General features: G+C 43.2%; 1 protein-coding gene across 13 annotated transcripts in view; it reads left to right on the plus strand.

The window, feature by feature from the left end:
- SNAP91 (synaptosome associated protein 91) overlaps positions 1-14,263 on the plus strand; it is a 384,555-nt gene extending 370,292 nt beyond the window's left edge. For 12 of the 13 annotated variants that reach the window (XM_029595502.1, XM_029595503.1, XM_029595501.1 and 9 more), the window contains 4 exons: positions 5,183-5,266; positions 5,344-5,448; positions 12,034-12,135; positions 13,137-14,263. In XM_029595502.1, coding sequence (XP_029451362.1) covers positions 5,183-5,266; positions 5,344-5,448; positions 12,034-12,126 — 282 coding nt within the window. In that variant the 3' untranslated portion in view covers positions 12,127-12,135; positions 13,137-14,263. The remainder of the gene's footprint in view (positions 1-5,182; positions 5,267-5,343; positions 5,449-12,033; positions 12,136-13,136) is intronic. The other variant, XM_029595507.1, reaches the window with a different exon arrangement.
- Positions 14,264-15,608: the final 1,345 nt, after the last annotated feature.

Consider the following 15,608-nt stretch of genomic DNA (forward strand, 5'->3'; position numbering starts at 1 on the left):
CCCGTCAGCCAGCGATCAGTCTCATAGTAAGATACAGATGATGGCAGATAAAGCCCAAACTGGTCCATCCAGTCTGCCTAGTTAAGATTCCTCTGTTTTGGGTAGATGAGCATACATATCTCCCCCCTTTTTCAGCTATCATACCCATTTATCCACCACTGCCATCACAGGGCTGGTGCAAGGGCATTAGGTACTCTAGGGCGGGGCACCTGACAGATATTGAACACGTGACTGCCATGGGGATAAATATAAGCATATACTCTGCATTCACAGGAACCCCCCTCCCAACTCCAGCAATGGGTCTGCAGCAGAACTAGGATATTTCCCCGTACAGCTTGCCATTCAAAAATGATATTCTGATTCTGGGGTCATCTCAGTAACAGGTACACAAAGTCCGTCTCTTACCAAGTTCATTGTAAAATACAAAACCTGAAAAAAAACAAACCACTCAGCCCATGTGTAGCAAACTTGCCATACCGTAACAGCACTAACTCCAAGGACTCAAATAACAATGCATGCCCTTTTGAGAAAACAAAGACTGATACAAATGCCTACATGCTAGTAAAATACCTCACCTTGGGCACACACAAAACCAATCTTCCCCAAATAAAGAATAGGAGACTACAAATTATAAATATGGAGAAAAAACTGGAATGGACATCTCAAAAATCTACTCTGCATGCAGTGCAAAACTGGAGAACTAGAAACAGAAATACACCAAACGAAGTACATAGAAACATATAGAAACATAGAAATGACGGCAGAAGAAGACCAAACGGCCCATCCAGTCTGCCCAGCAAGCTTCACACATTTTTTCTCTCATACTTATCTGTTTCTCTTAGCTCTTGGTTCTATTTCCCTTCCACCCCCACCATTAATGTAGAGAGCAGTGATGGAGCTGCATCCAAGTGAAATATCTAGCTTGATTAGTTAGGGGTAGTAGGGGTAGTAACCGCCGCAATAAGCAAGCTACACCCATGCTTATTTGTTTTACCCAGACTATGTTATTCAGCCCTTATTGGTTGTTTTTCTTCTCCCCTGCCGTTGAAGCAGAGAGCTATGCTGGATATGCGTGAAGTATCAGTTTTTCGCCCATGCCGTTGAAGCAGAGAGAAACAAAGACAGAAGACATGCACAATCCCAAAATGGACATATTATGGCTCTTGAACCCCCGTCACTCTCCTTCTGTGCCCCCATCAGCCTTCATTTCTCCGAATTGCTCCCTTTTAATCATCCCCTCACACTTAACGCCCAGCATTCCCGACATCTCCCCACATCCTGTGCGCCCTCTTTCCCCTGCTCGACTCTCCCTGCCCCCTTCCTCCCCTCTCCCCTCCCGGCTCAGATATCCCACTTTCCTATCCCTTCCTGATCAGCAGCCACCACACTCCCTGTCTCATCCACCTCTCCCTGCCCAGCATCCCAAACTCGTTCCCCCCTGCACAGGGTGAGCAGAGCATCAGCAGCATGGCTTCCAGGCCCAGCAGGGGAAGATAGTTTGTGTCCCATCAGGCCCAGATCAGCAGGAGCTGAGTAGCTGTCTGTCAGGCCTGTTAAAGGAGAAGTCTGCTTACTCCCACCTGGGCTGATGAGAAGGCAGCAGCCTCTTGTTGGGCCTGTGACATCACCCGGGTCCTCGCAGCGCACCATTGTGTCCTGACACACCTGTAAAGAACCACTGCCCTAGGCAAAGCTTGCAGCTTTGTGCGAACCCCCCCCCCCCCCCCCCACACACACACACAAACACACGGGCCGATACAGTAAGGTGCGTTAGTGCCGGGCGCACCCGCGTTTGCCGCACGCACAGTTCGGATCACATACCGCTAGATACTGTATTTAAATGGCATGCAAATGCAAGCCGCGTCCATGAAGCGCAATCCATTTTACTGTATAGGTGCTGTACAGCCGCCTATACAGTATCCTGGGTGCACTGGTACCTGTCATTTCACCGACGTAGGCCCATGTTTCGGCCTCTCAACATCTGTCTCAGGGATTCAAATCACCCCTCTATCAGACATGCTCACAAAAAAATGAGCTAGCTGCCATTTTTAAATAGTTTTCATAAAATGTTTAGTAGTAGTAGTAAAACAGCACACTCATCAAATAAAACCCAATAATTACAATTAATAAGTATTTAAAAAATGACTGATCTCCACATCATCCTGAGATTGTTGTGGACTGGGGAGGGGGCGTGCGCACACATTCACAGGTACTTGTAGCCTGGTTTGGCCACTGTTGGAAATAGGATGCTGGGCTTGATGGACCCTTGGTCTGACCCAGTATGGCATGTTCTTATAGGTAAAGTGAGAGACAGGACCTGATTTTCATGGGTTTTGCGTATATAAATGCACTTTACCTTTTAAAATTCACCTGAGAGAAACCTTATCTATGTATTTGTGTGCTTTCTGTCTTTCATACATACTTCCAATCTCTCACATACATTCCTGTCTCTGTCACACATACACACACACTTCCTCCACATCTTTCACACATGCATACACTCTTCCTGTCTCTCTCACGCACACATGCTTCCTCTGTCTTTCTCATTCTCTTTTATAAATACACTTCCTGTCTCACATACATATACATGATTCCTCTGTCTCACACACATTCTCATGCACTTCGTTTCTTTCATACACACATTTCCAGTCTTTCTCAAATACACACACATACTTCCTCTGTGTCTCTCACATACACATGCTTTTTCCATCTCTCACACACACATACACTCAGGCACATCTTTCGTCTTTCACACAAACACACACACGTGCTTCCTGTCTCTCTCACATGTACACACGCTTTATCTCTCATTCACAAATACACTCAACCTTCCTCTCGCTCTTTCTTGTGCTCTCGCTCTTTCTTGTGCTCTCGCTCTTTCTTGTGCTCTCGCTCTCTCTTGCGCTCTCGCTGTCCCCTACATTTTGCAGGGCTTGAAACAGTTTGAGGAGGGAGGCAGGCATTTTGTAGCGATAGCCAGCAGCACTAGGTGACACATACCTTTATTTTGCCAAGGCTGGACGCATGCAAAAAAACAGCAACCTTAGTTTTTGAGGGCTGCACCAGCATGGGACTTAGAGATGGCTGGAACAGGAGAGGAGCGACACAGAGATGACCAGGCAAGCCCAGGACTCAGAGGGAGAGAAGCAACAGGCCAGACGGTGTGATAAATTAGCATGACAGTGAAGCAACACTAGGCAGGAGGAGCCAGAGCTAAGGAGAAAAACTGATCCCAGCAAGGACAGGCAGTGCAGCAGGATCAAGGCCCAATTTAAGAGAGGGGAGTTGGAAGGGGGAAGAGAAGGAGGATCTGTAAGTGAGTGAGAGTTGGAAATGCTCCTCCCAGCAGCAAGGAAAACAGTCCTCTCTCTTCTGTGCCTCAGCCACCAAAAAGGAAACAGCAGGCAGCTGATTGGTGCAATGCCTCTACTTCTGATTGGCTGCGGGCCTGAGAGCTACAATACAGGGCATTTTGTAGTGTGGCAGGTCCTCCTTGTGCGTCTCTTCACAGATCCTCCCGGAGCAGCGCTGCAACTTTTTCTAACTGCACTGGCAGCCCCCTGGAAGCTCGTGTTTGCGCACCCCTGTGTTAGGAGATGTGAAAGTGAAAATAGCTGCACTCGATGGAGGGTTACAATCCTGACAATTTCTGGACATTTTAGCCCTCTGTCTAGCTTCGGGGACAGTACCTTGAAATGCCGTACTGCCAGAAAAAATCTGGTCAGTTGGCAACCCTATATGCTGCATTGTTAGAGGAGCAGGAATGTGAGCCTTTTTCTTTTGAATGGCTTTCCCATGTGGGCATCTGTAGGGTCCTGTGATGCGTGCTGGCACCACTTGCACGGTTTTCTGCCATTTTCTTTTTAGGTTTCTCTTTGGAGCTTCCACCTTGTAAGTTTTTGTTTCAGGTGGTTACCAGAAGGTGAGAACTGGAGAAGCAGGGGCTATTTTCTTTCAGTAATTCTTCTTCCAGTAATAGAAGTTGTAGATCTTTTATGATTTTCTGTAGGTTTTCTTGTTCTAGATTTAATGTTTCTATGAATGGGACCCCTTCTATGGTTCTCCTCTCCTTGTACTGATGTAGGTTTCCCCTAGATGTTTGAGTGAGGATGCAAATTTCTTGGAGATGATTTTGGGGCGATAGCCCTTTTGTTTGAAGGATTCGGGGAGAGATTTGAAATGCTTATTCCAATTCTTTAGGTCAGAATAAATACAGTGCTATCTTGTAGCTTGGCCATGTGTGAAGGATGGATACTGGAGCTGTGAAAGTACCGTAGTTGCATTTGGCAGTTTTCCCATACGCAGATCTTTGTAGGTGACCTTTGTTGATTGAAACTGTAGTGTCTAAAACATTTCCTCTTTCCGTGGGGTAGTCCATTTTGAGTCTGATTATGGAGCAGAATGCATTGAAGATGTTATAAAAATGTTTGTTTAGGTTTTTTTTCTTCTTCAGACCAAATCATGAAGAGATCAGTGTACCAGTAGTATTTGTTGTGGCATCCGCTCAGGAATGTCTCTTCCAATTCTGTCACAAAATGGATGACATACTGTGATATCATTCTAGTGCTCATAACTGTTCTCATAATCATAATAATTATGGAAACTGCTATGAGCACCAGACTGGCACCATAGCATGCCAACCCTGGAACAGGTTAACTTTTTAGACACTACAGTCTTAATCAGCAGTGGCTGGAATGTACTGAAAAACTGACAGATGCAACTACCGTCACAACTCCAGTTTCCATCTTTCACACCCACAAAGAAGTCCATTGTATACAGCCAAGCTAAGAGATTTGTATATCTTCAAAACAAGAACCGGGCAAATTTTCATAAACTGGGGGTCCAGAAAACCAGCCCTGTTTGCTGCTCTTAAATTTCTAAGTTCCCCATCACTGTTCTACAAGATTGCAAAACCGCTTGTATGTTTCCTGACCTCAGTAAACCTGACTTATAATGAAGACGACATTGATATGGAAACAAAATTAATGTTTTGGGTTAAAGCGCATAAGTGATTATCTGTAATAATAATGTGAATGTTCTCATGTAAATTTACCTAGTTTGATTTTCAACATAGAGCTTGCAATTTCTGGATACATGGGTGTGGTCATTTTATCAGCCTTGTTCAGTATTTTACTTAAAACAATTGATGGCCTTCTGACCTTTTTTTTCCCCCTGGTTGTAGGCAGGATCTGGGCCTCCAGCAAGTAGTGGTCCCTCTGTAGCAACCACGCCCCCTGTTGCACAAACTGTGTCAGGGTTTGGAATGGTGAGTGATCTCTTTCACTGAATAGTCTGATGAATTATTACGGCTGTATATTCTTACTATTTTTCTTAATTATTCAGCCTCCGTCTGGGACAGGCGTACCTATGATGCCACAGCAGTCGATGATGTATCCTCAGCCTATGATGCGGCCACCCTTTGGAGCCTCACCTGTAACTGGCGTACCAGTAAGCTCTGCTTTTAATTGAATTAACTAAATATTGCCCAAAATATTTTTAATTGGAGTGTAAATACTATATATTGTAATTGTGTATAAAATCAGGTATGCCAAGTATAGCACATTTTGTCATTGTGATGAGGTGGCCCTTTCAAACCACCTTTGAACTCTGTGGAGAAGCTGCACTGCTGTATCTCTCTGTCTTTTTTTTTTTTTTCCAGCTCTATTTTTCTGTTGCACCTGGTGGTTCCTGGAGTGCAGGATACTTTGCTTTTGACTAGGAGCTGCCAGTATTCCTCCAGGTTCCAGTCTTCATCTGCTCCTGTGTCTCTCCCATTGTTTGAGATAACCTGATTCTTTCTTAAAGCCTTTTCTAGCTCCCCAGGCATCGGTCCTTGATGAGGGATGGAGCTTGGTTCTTTCTCCATTTTCTCTTGTTCGTTTTTGGGTTTTTTTGTTTTTTTAAATCAAACTATCTTTATTGGTCTGCTTTTTTCTTTGTCCTTGGGACTGTAATTCCAGTTCAATCCACTGATGAACTGGTGTGATAATTTGATATGTCATGCTTAGTGCATGTTGTAAAAATATTTTATTGTATGTGAAATTATTGATATATGGGGCATGATGGAACATCCTAATTTTGTGCACTGGAGGATTAACTACTTGTTAGAGGAATGAATTCTAGGGAGGGCTGCAGCTAAAAGAAAACTGAATGGATGTGCTGGGTATTCTCATACTCATTATGTTAATTAGAACTGATTGTAGATACAATGCCATTAGGTTTGAAGAGGAAATTGATAGCCAGATAACAGTTTCTGTTTAGGTTAGCATTTGAGTTCATTTGGTTGCCATTATATTTGGGCATTATTTTGTTTCTGGGCTGCTCTTGTTACATGTTTAACTGTTCATTTTTACTCTTAATATACTACTTGGTTGTACCTTGTTAATTGTGCTGCTTATATACTGTGAGTAATAAATCTAATAAATTAACATAACATAAGAACATAAGAAATGATATACTGGGTCAGACCAAGGGTCCATCAAGCCCGGCATCCTGTTTCCAACAGTGGTCAATCCAAGTCGCAAATACCCAGACATTAGATAAATCACAAGCTACTATTGCTTATTAATTCCCTCAATAGCAGTTTATGAATTTAACCTCTAGGAACTTATCCAAACCTTTTTTAAACCCAGTAACGCTAACTGCTGAATCCATATCCTCTGGCACTGAATTCCAGAGTTTAACTATGCGCTGAGTGAAAAAGAATTTTCAATTTGTTTTAAATAAGCTACTTGCTAACTTCATGGAGTTGCCCCCTGGTCCTTCTATTATCTGAGAGAGTAAATAACCGATTTACATTAACTTGTTCAAGTCCTTTCATGATTTTGTAGACTTCTATCATTTCCCCCCTCAGTCCTCTCTTCTCCAAACTGAACAGCCCTAACTTCTTTAGCCTTTCCTCATAGGGCAGTCACTTCATGCCCCATATCATTTTGGTCACCCTTCTCTGCGTTTTCTCCAGTACAGCTATATCCTTTTTGAAATGCAGTGACCAGAGTGCACATAGTATTCAAGGTGCGGTCTCACCATGGAGCGATACAGAGGCATTATGACATCCTCTGTTTTATTTTCCAATCCCTTCCTAATATTGCTTTCTTTTTTAATCGCCACAGCACACTGGGCCAACAATTTCACTGTATTATCCACTATGATGCCTAGATCTCTTTCCTGGGTGGTAGCTCCTAATATGGAACCCAACATCGTGTAACTACAGCATGGGTTATTTTTCCCTATATGCATCACTTTGCACTTGTCCACGTTAAATTTCATCTGCCATTTGTAAGCCCAATCTTCCAGTCTCACAAGGTCCTCCTGCAATTCATCACAGTCCACTTGAGATTTAACTACTCTGCATAATTTTGTTTCATCTGCAAATTTGATTACCTCACTCGTCGTATTTCTTTCCAAATCATTTATAAATATATTGAAAAGCACCAGTCCAAGTACAGATCCCTAAGGCACTCCACTGTTTACCTTTTTCCACTGTGAAAACTGACCATTTAATCCTACTCTCTGTTTCCTGTCTTTTAACTGACTTGCAATTCACAAAAGGACATCGCCTCCTATCCTATGACATTTTAGTTTTCATAGAAGCCTCTCATGTGGTACTTTGTCGAACACATTTTCAAAATCCAAATACACCACATCTACTGGTTCACCTTTGTCCACATGTTTATTCACCCCTTCAAAAAAATGTAGGAGATTTGTGAGACAAGGCTTCCCGTGGGTACATCCATGCTGGCTGTGTCCCATCAAACCATGTCTCTCTAAATGTTCTGTGATTTTATTCTTTATAACAGTTTCCACGATTTTTCCCGGCACTGAAGTCAGGCTCACTGGTCTGTAGTTTCCCGGATCACCCCTGCTTATTTCTTGGCTGTACCACACGGAGATTTCTTTGCACTCCGTGTGTTCTAATAATAATCTGGAACTTTCACAGCAAGTAGAAGGACCTCTTGTGCTATGCTCAAATAGTCACTGAAACACAAACGTTTTCTTTATTACCCAAAAACCCTACAAACTAAAACATGGATTCGTTTTCTTCTCTGATGTTTAGAAACAGTGGAGAGCCACACCTGAGCCACGTGACTTTCTTGTGCTGGAATGGAGGCTGTTTCTAACCATGTGTCATGGTTTCCTATGCACATCAGATGACTCTCTAGCGCTGTTTTTGGCCTCTGGAGGTTTTTGAAACAAATGTTAGCAGCGTTACAACTGAGGTCCTCTTCTTCCCAGCAGCACCAGTTGGGCTTTTTTTTTTCTTTAATCTTTCTTTGATTCTGCCATCATTGCCAAAAAGTGGTAGCTCTTTCCTGCAAACCTACATTGGGTGTCAGCAGCCTGGTCAGAGATTTTCTGTCGACAAGCAGGCATGAACTAGTCATAACATCTGACTCCACCGCAGCGGACCCAGCTCTCTTGCCGAGCGTGCATGCTGCATCGTGAGCCCCTCAGTCATTCTTCATCCAAGCTACTGAGCGGATATTTCCTAGTTTCCTATATTTTTTTTTTCCATTTTTTGGGTCTTGGTTTTCGGCCTGCTTTCCCTCATTGCCACTGTCTCAGCAGCCCCTCAGTACAACTTTTCAGTTCTAACTTAAAAAAAAAAAAAAAGAGAGAGAGAGAAGGAAAACAAACTATGGAAAAGTCCAAGAAACCCTCAATCAGCAGGTTCAAGGCCTGCATCTGTGGATGCCAGAAGTCCATCACAGACATGCATGCTGTGCATTATTGCTGCTTGGGCCCAGACCATGACTCCTGTAACTGCTACAGCTGGGTTTTGATGTGCCCAAGGGTCAGCAACTTTGCGCCTAGAAAAAGGAAGCTTTGAGAGAGGCACCAGCAAGTAAACGTTCGTAGCCTCGGATCGAGGCTGCACAGCGGAGTCGTTCCTGGTCATGGAGCAAGGCATCATCGGGCTCACCTCATAAGAAATCAAAGTGAGAGTCTTGGCACTCTTGTTCCTGCAAGCTTGGGAAATCTCCTGGGGGCATTGGTTCCCGGATCCGGGTTTGAGCATGGCACTGAAGCCAGTGGCACGCAGTAGTCTCTGCCGTACTCCTCCTGAAGGAAGTGGAGGATGTGCTGATTTCTGCCAGGAAGTCTTCCAGCAGAAAATCTTACTTTCATATGGAAGAGGTTCTCGACTTGGTGTAGGACGAGCCAGCTGGATCCCTTCTGTAACCCAGGGGACGTACATATCTCTTCTTCCTCTGATCTGGTTTCAGCACCTCTTCATCTCAGCACTATTGCAGCGTATCACCAACAGTGGAAGGGGCTTTGATCTCTCTCTCCATCCTGGCCTGGCGGTAACGGGTGTGCAAACCATTCAGTTGCATGGGGCAGCACACCTGGGAGGGCGGCGGCAGCGATGGAAGGGGGCCCAGCAAAGGGAGAAGTGAGTGGCCTATGCAGCCCCCGGTGGATCCCATCCCACCGATAATGGAAGAATGGAAAGGCCTGTGTGGCCACCGGCGGCTGAAGAAAGGAAGCAGGAGCTCGTTCTGCGGTTCCTCCTCATGCACAGGCTGGCCCTGAGGTACTCAACACTCGCAGAGCTAGCACTTCCTGTATGCTCATCTTGCTAGCACCAGCTCTGTCTCCATCCTTTGATATCAAAATTCTTGAAAGGGCTGTGGCATTCCACGTCTCAGATTAGTAAGCCTACAGTGCCTTAGGGGCCTTAATGTAGTCCTAACTCAAATCCTTACGAACGTCTCAACTCATGTACTTTCTCACCTGAAAAGTGTGTTTTCTCATGGCCATCATTTCAGCATAGCGAGTAAGTGAATTACAGGCTCTGGTTTCATATTCAGCATGACTTTGGTTTTTTTCATAATAGGGTGATTCCTTCCAGAAGTGGTATCTGCTACCTATGTTTTTCCAAGACAGCGTGCGCTGAAAGGAGAACGGGCGTGGGCATGTGGCATGAGCACACTGGGGGGGGGGGGGGGCAAAATGAAAACTTGCCCTGGGGGCCCAAGTGATCATTCATCCTCCATTGATTGCAAGAATACTGTTGCCTTTATATGAGGAGCAGGCTGAAGTCAGTCCAGCTTTTTGTTTCTCTTGATCCCAGTAGGCTGGGCCTCACAGTGGCAAAAATCACCATTTCCGCCTTATTACCATTCTGAATGTGCTGCCTTCTGTTTTAGTGTTGACCCTGCAACCCCCCTCCCCTATTCTCACCTCCTCTCAGGACAGGCCTGCTTCTTAGCTTGGCTGTAGACTATCTATTTACATTTATAGATTTGGGGATCTGTCCACTTTAGTTATAGGCAGAAAATAGAGGAACCTTTGTAATGAATCCTACCATTGAATTTAGTTGGGTATGATTAAGGCATCTAAACTGGGGTGTTCATAAACTGTAAATTTAGGTGTATATTTTTCAGCTAATAGGGTTTTTTGGTGGATGCTAAAATTCTGTTGGGGTTCCCATGGCAGGAGAAATATTTAAAGCTACCTTTTCCGGTTAATTTAATGTTGGGACATGACTCTTTCTGATAAATAAATAAAATAAACTTCCATTTCCCCTCATCTCTTCAGCCTTTCTCTCTTTCCAGTTCCCATCTCCAGTCTTGCACTAACAGCATAAAAAAAAACCCAAAAAGCCCACCACAGATTCCCCGACACCCTGTCCCAGCCATGTATTTAAACTCTCAGCCTCACTGCCTTCAGAACCCTCTCATGGGTAGGAAGGAGGGGAAGGGGAGAGCAAAGGAGAGAGAGAAAGAGAGAGGTAGGGAAGGACTGACCCTGGGTTGTGAGATCCTCCCAATACTAGGAAGGAGGAGGGCACAGGTAGGCAGGGAGGGATTATTGTCCCTACACTTAGGAGATCCTCCCATTGCCAGGAAGAGGAAAATTGTATTTTCTTCTCGCTTAGCAGTGGCATTGGGTTCTCCTGTGCTCTACTGCAGGGGCGGGGAGGTTGGAGCGCTCCAAACCAGCTTCCATGGCTGCAGAGGTAGCCAGGGCTTTCCCTTTCCTCCTCATGTCTTCGCCTGGGGAGGAGTGGTTGCAGTCCTAGATCGGCAGGGAGGGGAGTGACTGACGACAAATGGCACAGCAGCCTTTGCCCCCCCCCCCCCCCCCCCCCACATTGTTGCTTCAGCTGGAGGAGGGGCAGCCAGCAAGAGAGAGCAGAGTGCTTGTGCGATTTGCTCTGCATTGGGAGCATGTTCGCTGATCAGCTGGTGTAGGGGTCAGGTGTCTCCAGGTTTTTCTTCTTGCTGGAAGGCAGAGGCAGAAGGGAGATCAGGAGGGAACTGGTAATCATGGCAGGAGGAAAATCAGGAAGAGAACTAATGATCCGCTCACAGCAAATATATCATCAGTCTGCTGCCCAATGCAGCAAGAAAGACTCTTTATTTTTTGGTTTTAAATTTTGGTTATAACAAAAATACAAAATTTCTCTCTGGGGGAGTTTATCAGTGTTTCAGTGATAACTGAAATCAGAAGCTCATGTTTCTAATACCTCTGAAAATACTGTGTTCCACATTGCTAATGGCTGTTAAGGTGGAAGTTGTGCAGACTGAATGAAGTTCTCTAAGAAGCCGCAGAAGGTATATTGGCTCTTAGTCCCACATTTGGACATTTTTCCTTAGAAATGTTTCCTCTTCTGGTCATGATTGAAATGTAAAGATTGGATTTGGGCTTGATAAAACTGAATAAAAATCCTCCCCATTTTACAAACACAATGGGTGTCTTTTTTTTTTTTTTTTTTTATCTAACACACATACAAGTTACACCAGTTTTCAAAGGAAAGTAGGCACCGTGGATAGACTTGTGCGCAGACGAGACATACGCACATTAACTGCCCCCTGCGTATCAGGGGACAGTTCTATCACAAGCCATTTCCACGGGTAAAGCACTGATTTATCTATGCAAATGCCTTTGAAAATTACCCTCCATATGTGTAATATGTTGTATGTTCACAATATGCAGTTTCCATGTATTTCCATTTCTACCTAATGTTTGTGTATCCCTTTGCTTTCTTTTCCTGCTTTCATTGGCCGTTGCTGCTTCTGTTAGCTCTCTCCAAGCCCTACACCTGTTTCTCAGAGTCCCAAGAAACCACCTTCCAAGGACCCATTAGCGGATCTTAACATCAAGGATTTCTTGTAAACAGCTAAGGTACTCGGTGTGCCTTGTGCCTGATTCTCGTGTGTGTCTGTTATCAGTTGACTTTGTAACAGTGAGTTGGACCAGAATAGTAAACCGTTGACACCAAGGTCCCATTTGTCTTTTGATATTCGTATTTTCCAGTAAAAGGCAATGTCCATGTATCTTTTATTGAGACACTGCCAAACTTGACCCCTTTTATAAGCAAGAAAATAGTTTAACATAGTTGTGATTTATCATAACTACATCCTATACTGATAAGATGTAATTAGTTTAATTTAGGTAGTACCTTTCATCCTAACATGATTCCCCTGTTCTTATAATTGAATAATTTAGAAATACGCATATACTGTATCTACCCACAATGTAGAAAAGCTTCCAATCAATTTTGCATGTGCATTGGTAATGCTTTAATGTGACACAATTTTAAGAAATACTCTAGATTTGCTTTTCCCCCAAGCAGTAAATATGCTTTCCATGTTTTTTCTATGTCATGTAATTTTTCAAGATAAAAAATTCACCAGGCAAGTTGTAGGTGATATTAGGAGACCAGCTTAACAGTGTTGGTGATGACTTTTTTTTTTTTTAATTGTGCTATCCTACATAAGAAGTGTAACTCTTGACTTCTACCTTGATTCCTTTTTTTGTATAGTATAGTAGAGATCACCTGTAAATGGACTTTTAAATCATTTTATTTGATTAGTCACCTTCTTTTTCAACTACCTAGGGAAATACATTGATAAAAGCACAGGACAGCTAGCTCACTAACTTGAAAGAGCACGGAGGTGAAATTGTTTAGTATGTGACTTTGACACATGACAAGCACAAAAGATTTTTAATGGTGGGAATAAGAGTAGAGCAGTCCATGATGATTGCAGTAGGCAGGGAAAATGATGGACCTTGCTGTCAATCTGCCATCATAGTCTGTTTTTAGGTAGAGGAGTTAACTGAATTGTATTTTTGTCTTCATTTTGTTTCTGATTTTTAGTTTTGTTTGTTTGTTTTTTTTACAGCTGCCGTTTTGACAAACCAATGTGAGTTAGGAGCCTACAAAGCAGATTGATGCTCAGCATTTTGAAGTGAGCCTCCAATACCAAACCCAGTGCTTGTTCAGACTCTTACTTCTGAAATGTGTAGCACAGCTGAAAAAGTAAACCTTAGGAATGTGTACTGCCTTTGCTGTTTTCCCGATTCTATAAACATTTTTGTGTATTTGGGGTTCCTTCTGTGTTTTCCCCGGGTTAAACAATGGATGTATGTATCTGATGCCTTCGAGCGCTCTTCTGTACCTCTGGGAAGAGGGCAGATGATGCAGCTCTTGTGTGGTGAGCCCCGGGAGCGCTGTGTCCGTGTGTTGAAGGTGTCAATGTACATAAGAGCCTTTTTGACAAAATCCCAAACATTTCTGTTCCTTCTGTTACAAAAACATTAATATTGGAGACGGTGGTAAGGAGAACACTCTAAAATATCCAGAACTGTTTTATGTGTGGACTACCCTTTCCATTCACAGGGATTTCAGTTGTTGTGAAAAATGTTTTATTTTTGAGGTACTTTATATGTTCGGAGATATTTATTATTTAAAGTAATTTAAATGTAAACTTTCCATAAATACACTTTGAGGCTACTTGACCAAGAATGAGATATAGCTGAAGAAATACCATATTTATTGCTGTAATATTTTTTAATGTATTTTTTTTCCAGTTTTTACATCAAACCTAGCAGGTTCATCACTTCCTGCTTAAATGCACTGAGAATAGGTAGAAGGTTAGTCTCTGTTCAGGCAGCTGGAGAAGATAGTCGTGGCTGGCATAAAGGATTTCAAAGCATTACGAAAGCACTTTTGGTGTATTTATCTTCCAAATGTTTTTCATTTTGTGTTAGATTTATGTTCATCTTGTTTGCCCGTCGATCACTGTTTTATCATTCCCTCGGTGCGCTGTGAACAGAATTGTTTTTGTACTGTTTGTGACCAGGCCTCGTACTGAAGGAGATCGCGACCCTTTGCTGCACAGATTGTTTAATTTTGGTTTACATTTTCATACAGTCTGTGCTGATGGCTTGGCTTCAGCTACTGATGCATTAAAAAAAAAAAAAAAGAGAGAGATCACTGTTGATCAGTGTTACAAGTGGCTTGGCAGCTGTTTGTAAACGCATTTGGGATTGGAAAGATGCTCAACTACTGTAAGTCTTTCAAATTAACTGTTTAATCGATGTATGGTACCAATAAAAGTGGTTGTATCTGAATTTACTGTGGGGAAGACAAAATTATATATAAAGTTAATTACAAAATGACTGTCCTTTCTATTTTGGTTTCAGATCCCAGTGCATGTATGCCCTTTGAGATGCAATAAACACCTTGAACAAAATAAACATGGCCCTAAACCTTGTCTCTGTAATGTAGAAAAACATTAGGATGGAATTTTTTTAATAGACTGGTCATCATAAATAAAGCATTATCTACTGCAGTGCAATGGTTTCTGAACCTGTATAACCATGTGATGAACGTGGCCACTTCAGAGCCTGAAGTGACCCAATTTGTAACGTCTCAGAGTGTTCCCTTTGGTGTTAACCTACGGCACAAAGCGAAGACCTTATGGAAAGCTGCATTCCAGTTTCCTCTTTGGTTTACCGGCAAAAGTCTATCTTTTCTACATGCAGTTATTACAAAAGGGCTAATGAGATTTAAAGCTCAGGCTGTATTTTGCTAGGGTACAAAGCAGGGCAGCAGGTGCTTTCTGCCACCCCCTACTTTAGCCTCGGCAGGAGGAAGAGGAAGTTCAGCCGAGTGCATCTCTCCCAGCTGCTTATCAAGACCCGTTCCTCCATCTCTGCCCACCCTCCAGAGTGACCTGCATAAGTCAGAGCAACAGCCTCTGTTCATGGACATGTTGAGAGCATGTGCATCCAGTCCTACTGGTGTATCTTGCTGGTATTTCCTGTTCTAGGAAGGAAGTGTAAACCAATGGAGAGGGGGAGGCATCAATTTAGGAAGGCAATGGTATGAAAACCAGCGAAACAAAGGTTCCATTTCCATTTACCCCCACGGACACTTCTTGTGACCTTCGGAAAGTCAGTTTAATCTCCTGTTGCTACAATTACATCGTAAACTTTTTGAGGAAGGGATTTATTGTTCCTGACTTCCAATAATACTGTAGGCTGCCTTGAGGATCATTTGGAAAGGTGGGCTTAAAATCCAAAAATGGTTATGCATTCAAAGGCGGCAATCAAATTTGACATCCCACTCTGCCAAAATCATGCTATCTTGATCCTTAATCTGTTGGCTTCAAGGTGCTCTTCAGTCCTTTGCATTAGTAATGATTCTTAATTTATCCACTGCTGAGGTCAAACCAATTGGCCTGTAATTAACCAGCCTGCTGCCTGCGCCCACTTTTAATGAAAGGGGCATCTGCCTCTGTCTCTTCCTCTAGAAATACTCCAATTCCAAAATAAACAATTGAACAGCAATGTTAAGGTAGCTGCTAAAA

The sequence above is a fragment of the Rhinatrema bivittatum genome, chromosome 3, assembly GCF_901001135.1.
Source record: "Rhinatrema bivittatum chromosome 3, aRhiBiv1.1, whole genome shotgun sequence".
Classification (NCBI taxonomy): domain Eukaryota; kingdom Metazoa; phylum Chordata; class Amphibia; order Gymnophiona; family Rhinatrematidae; genus Rhinatrema; species Rhinatrema bivittatum.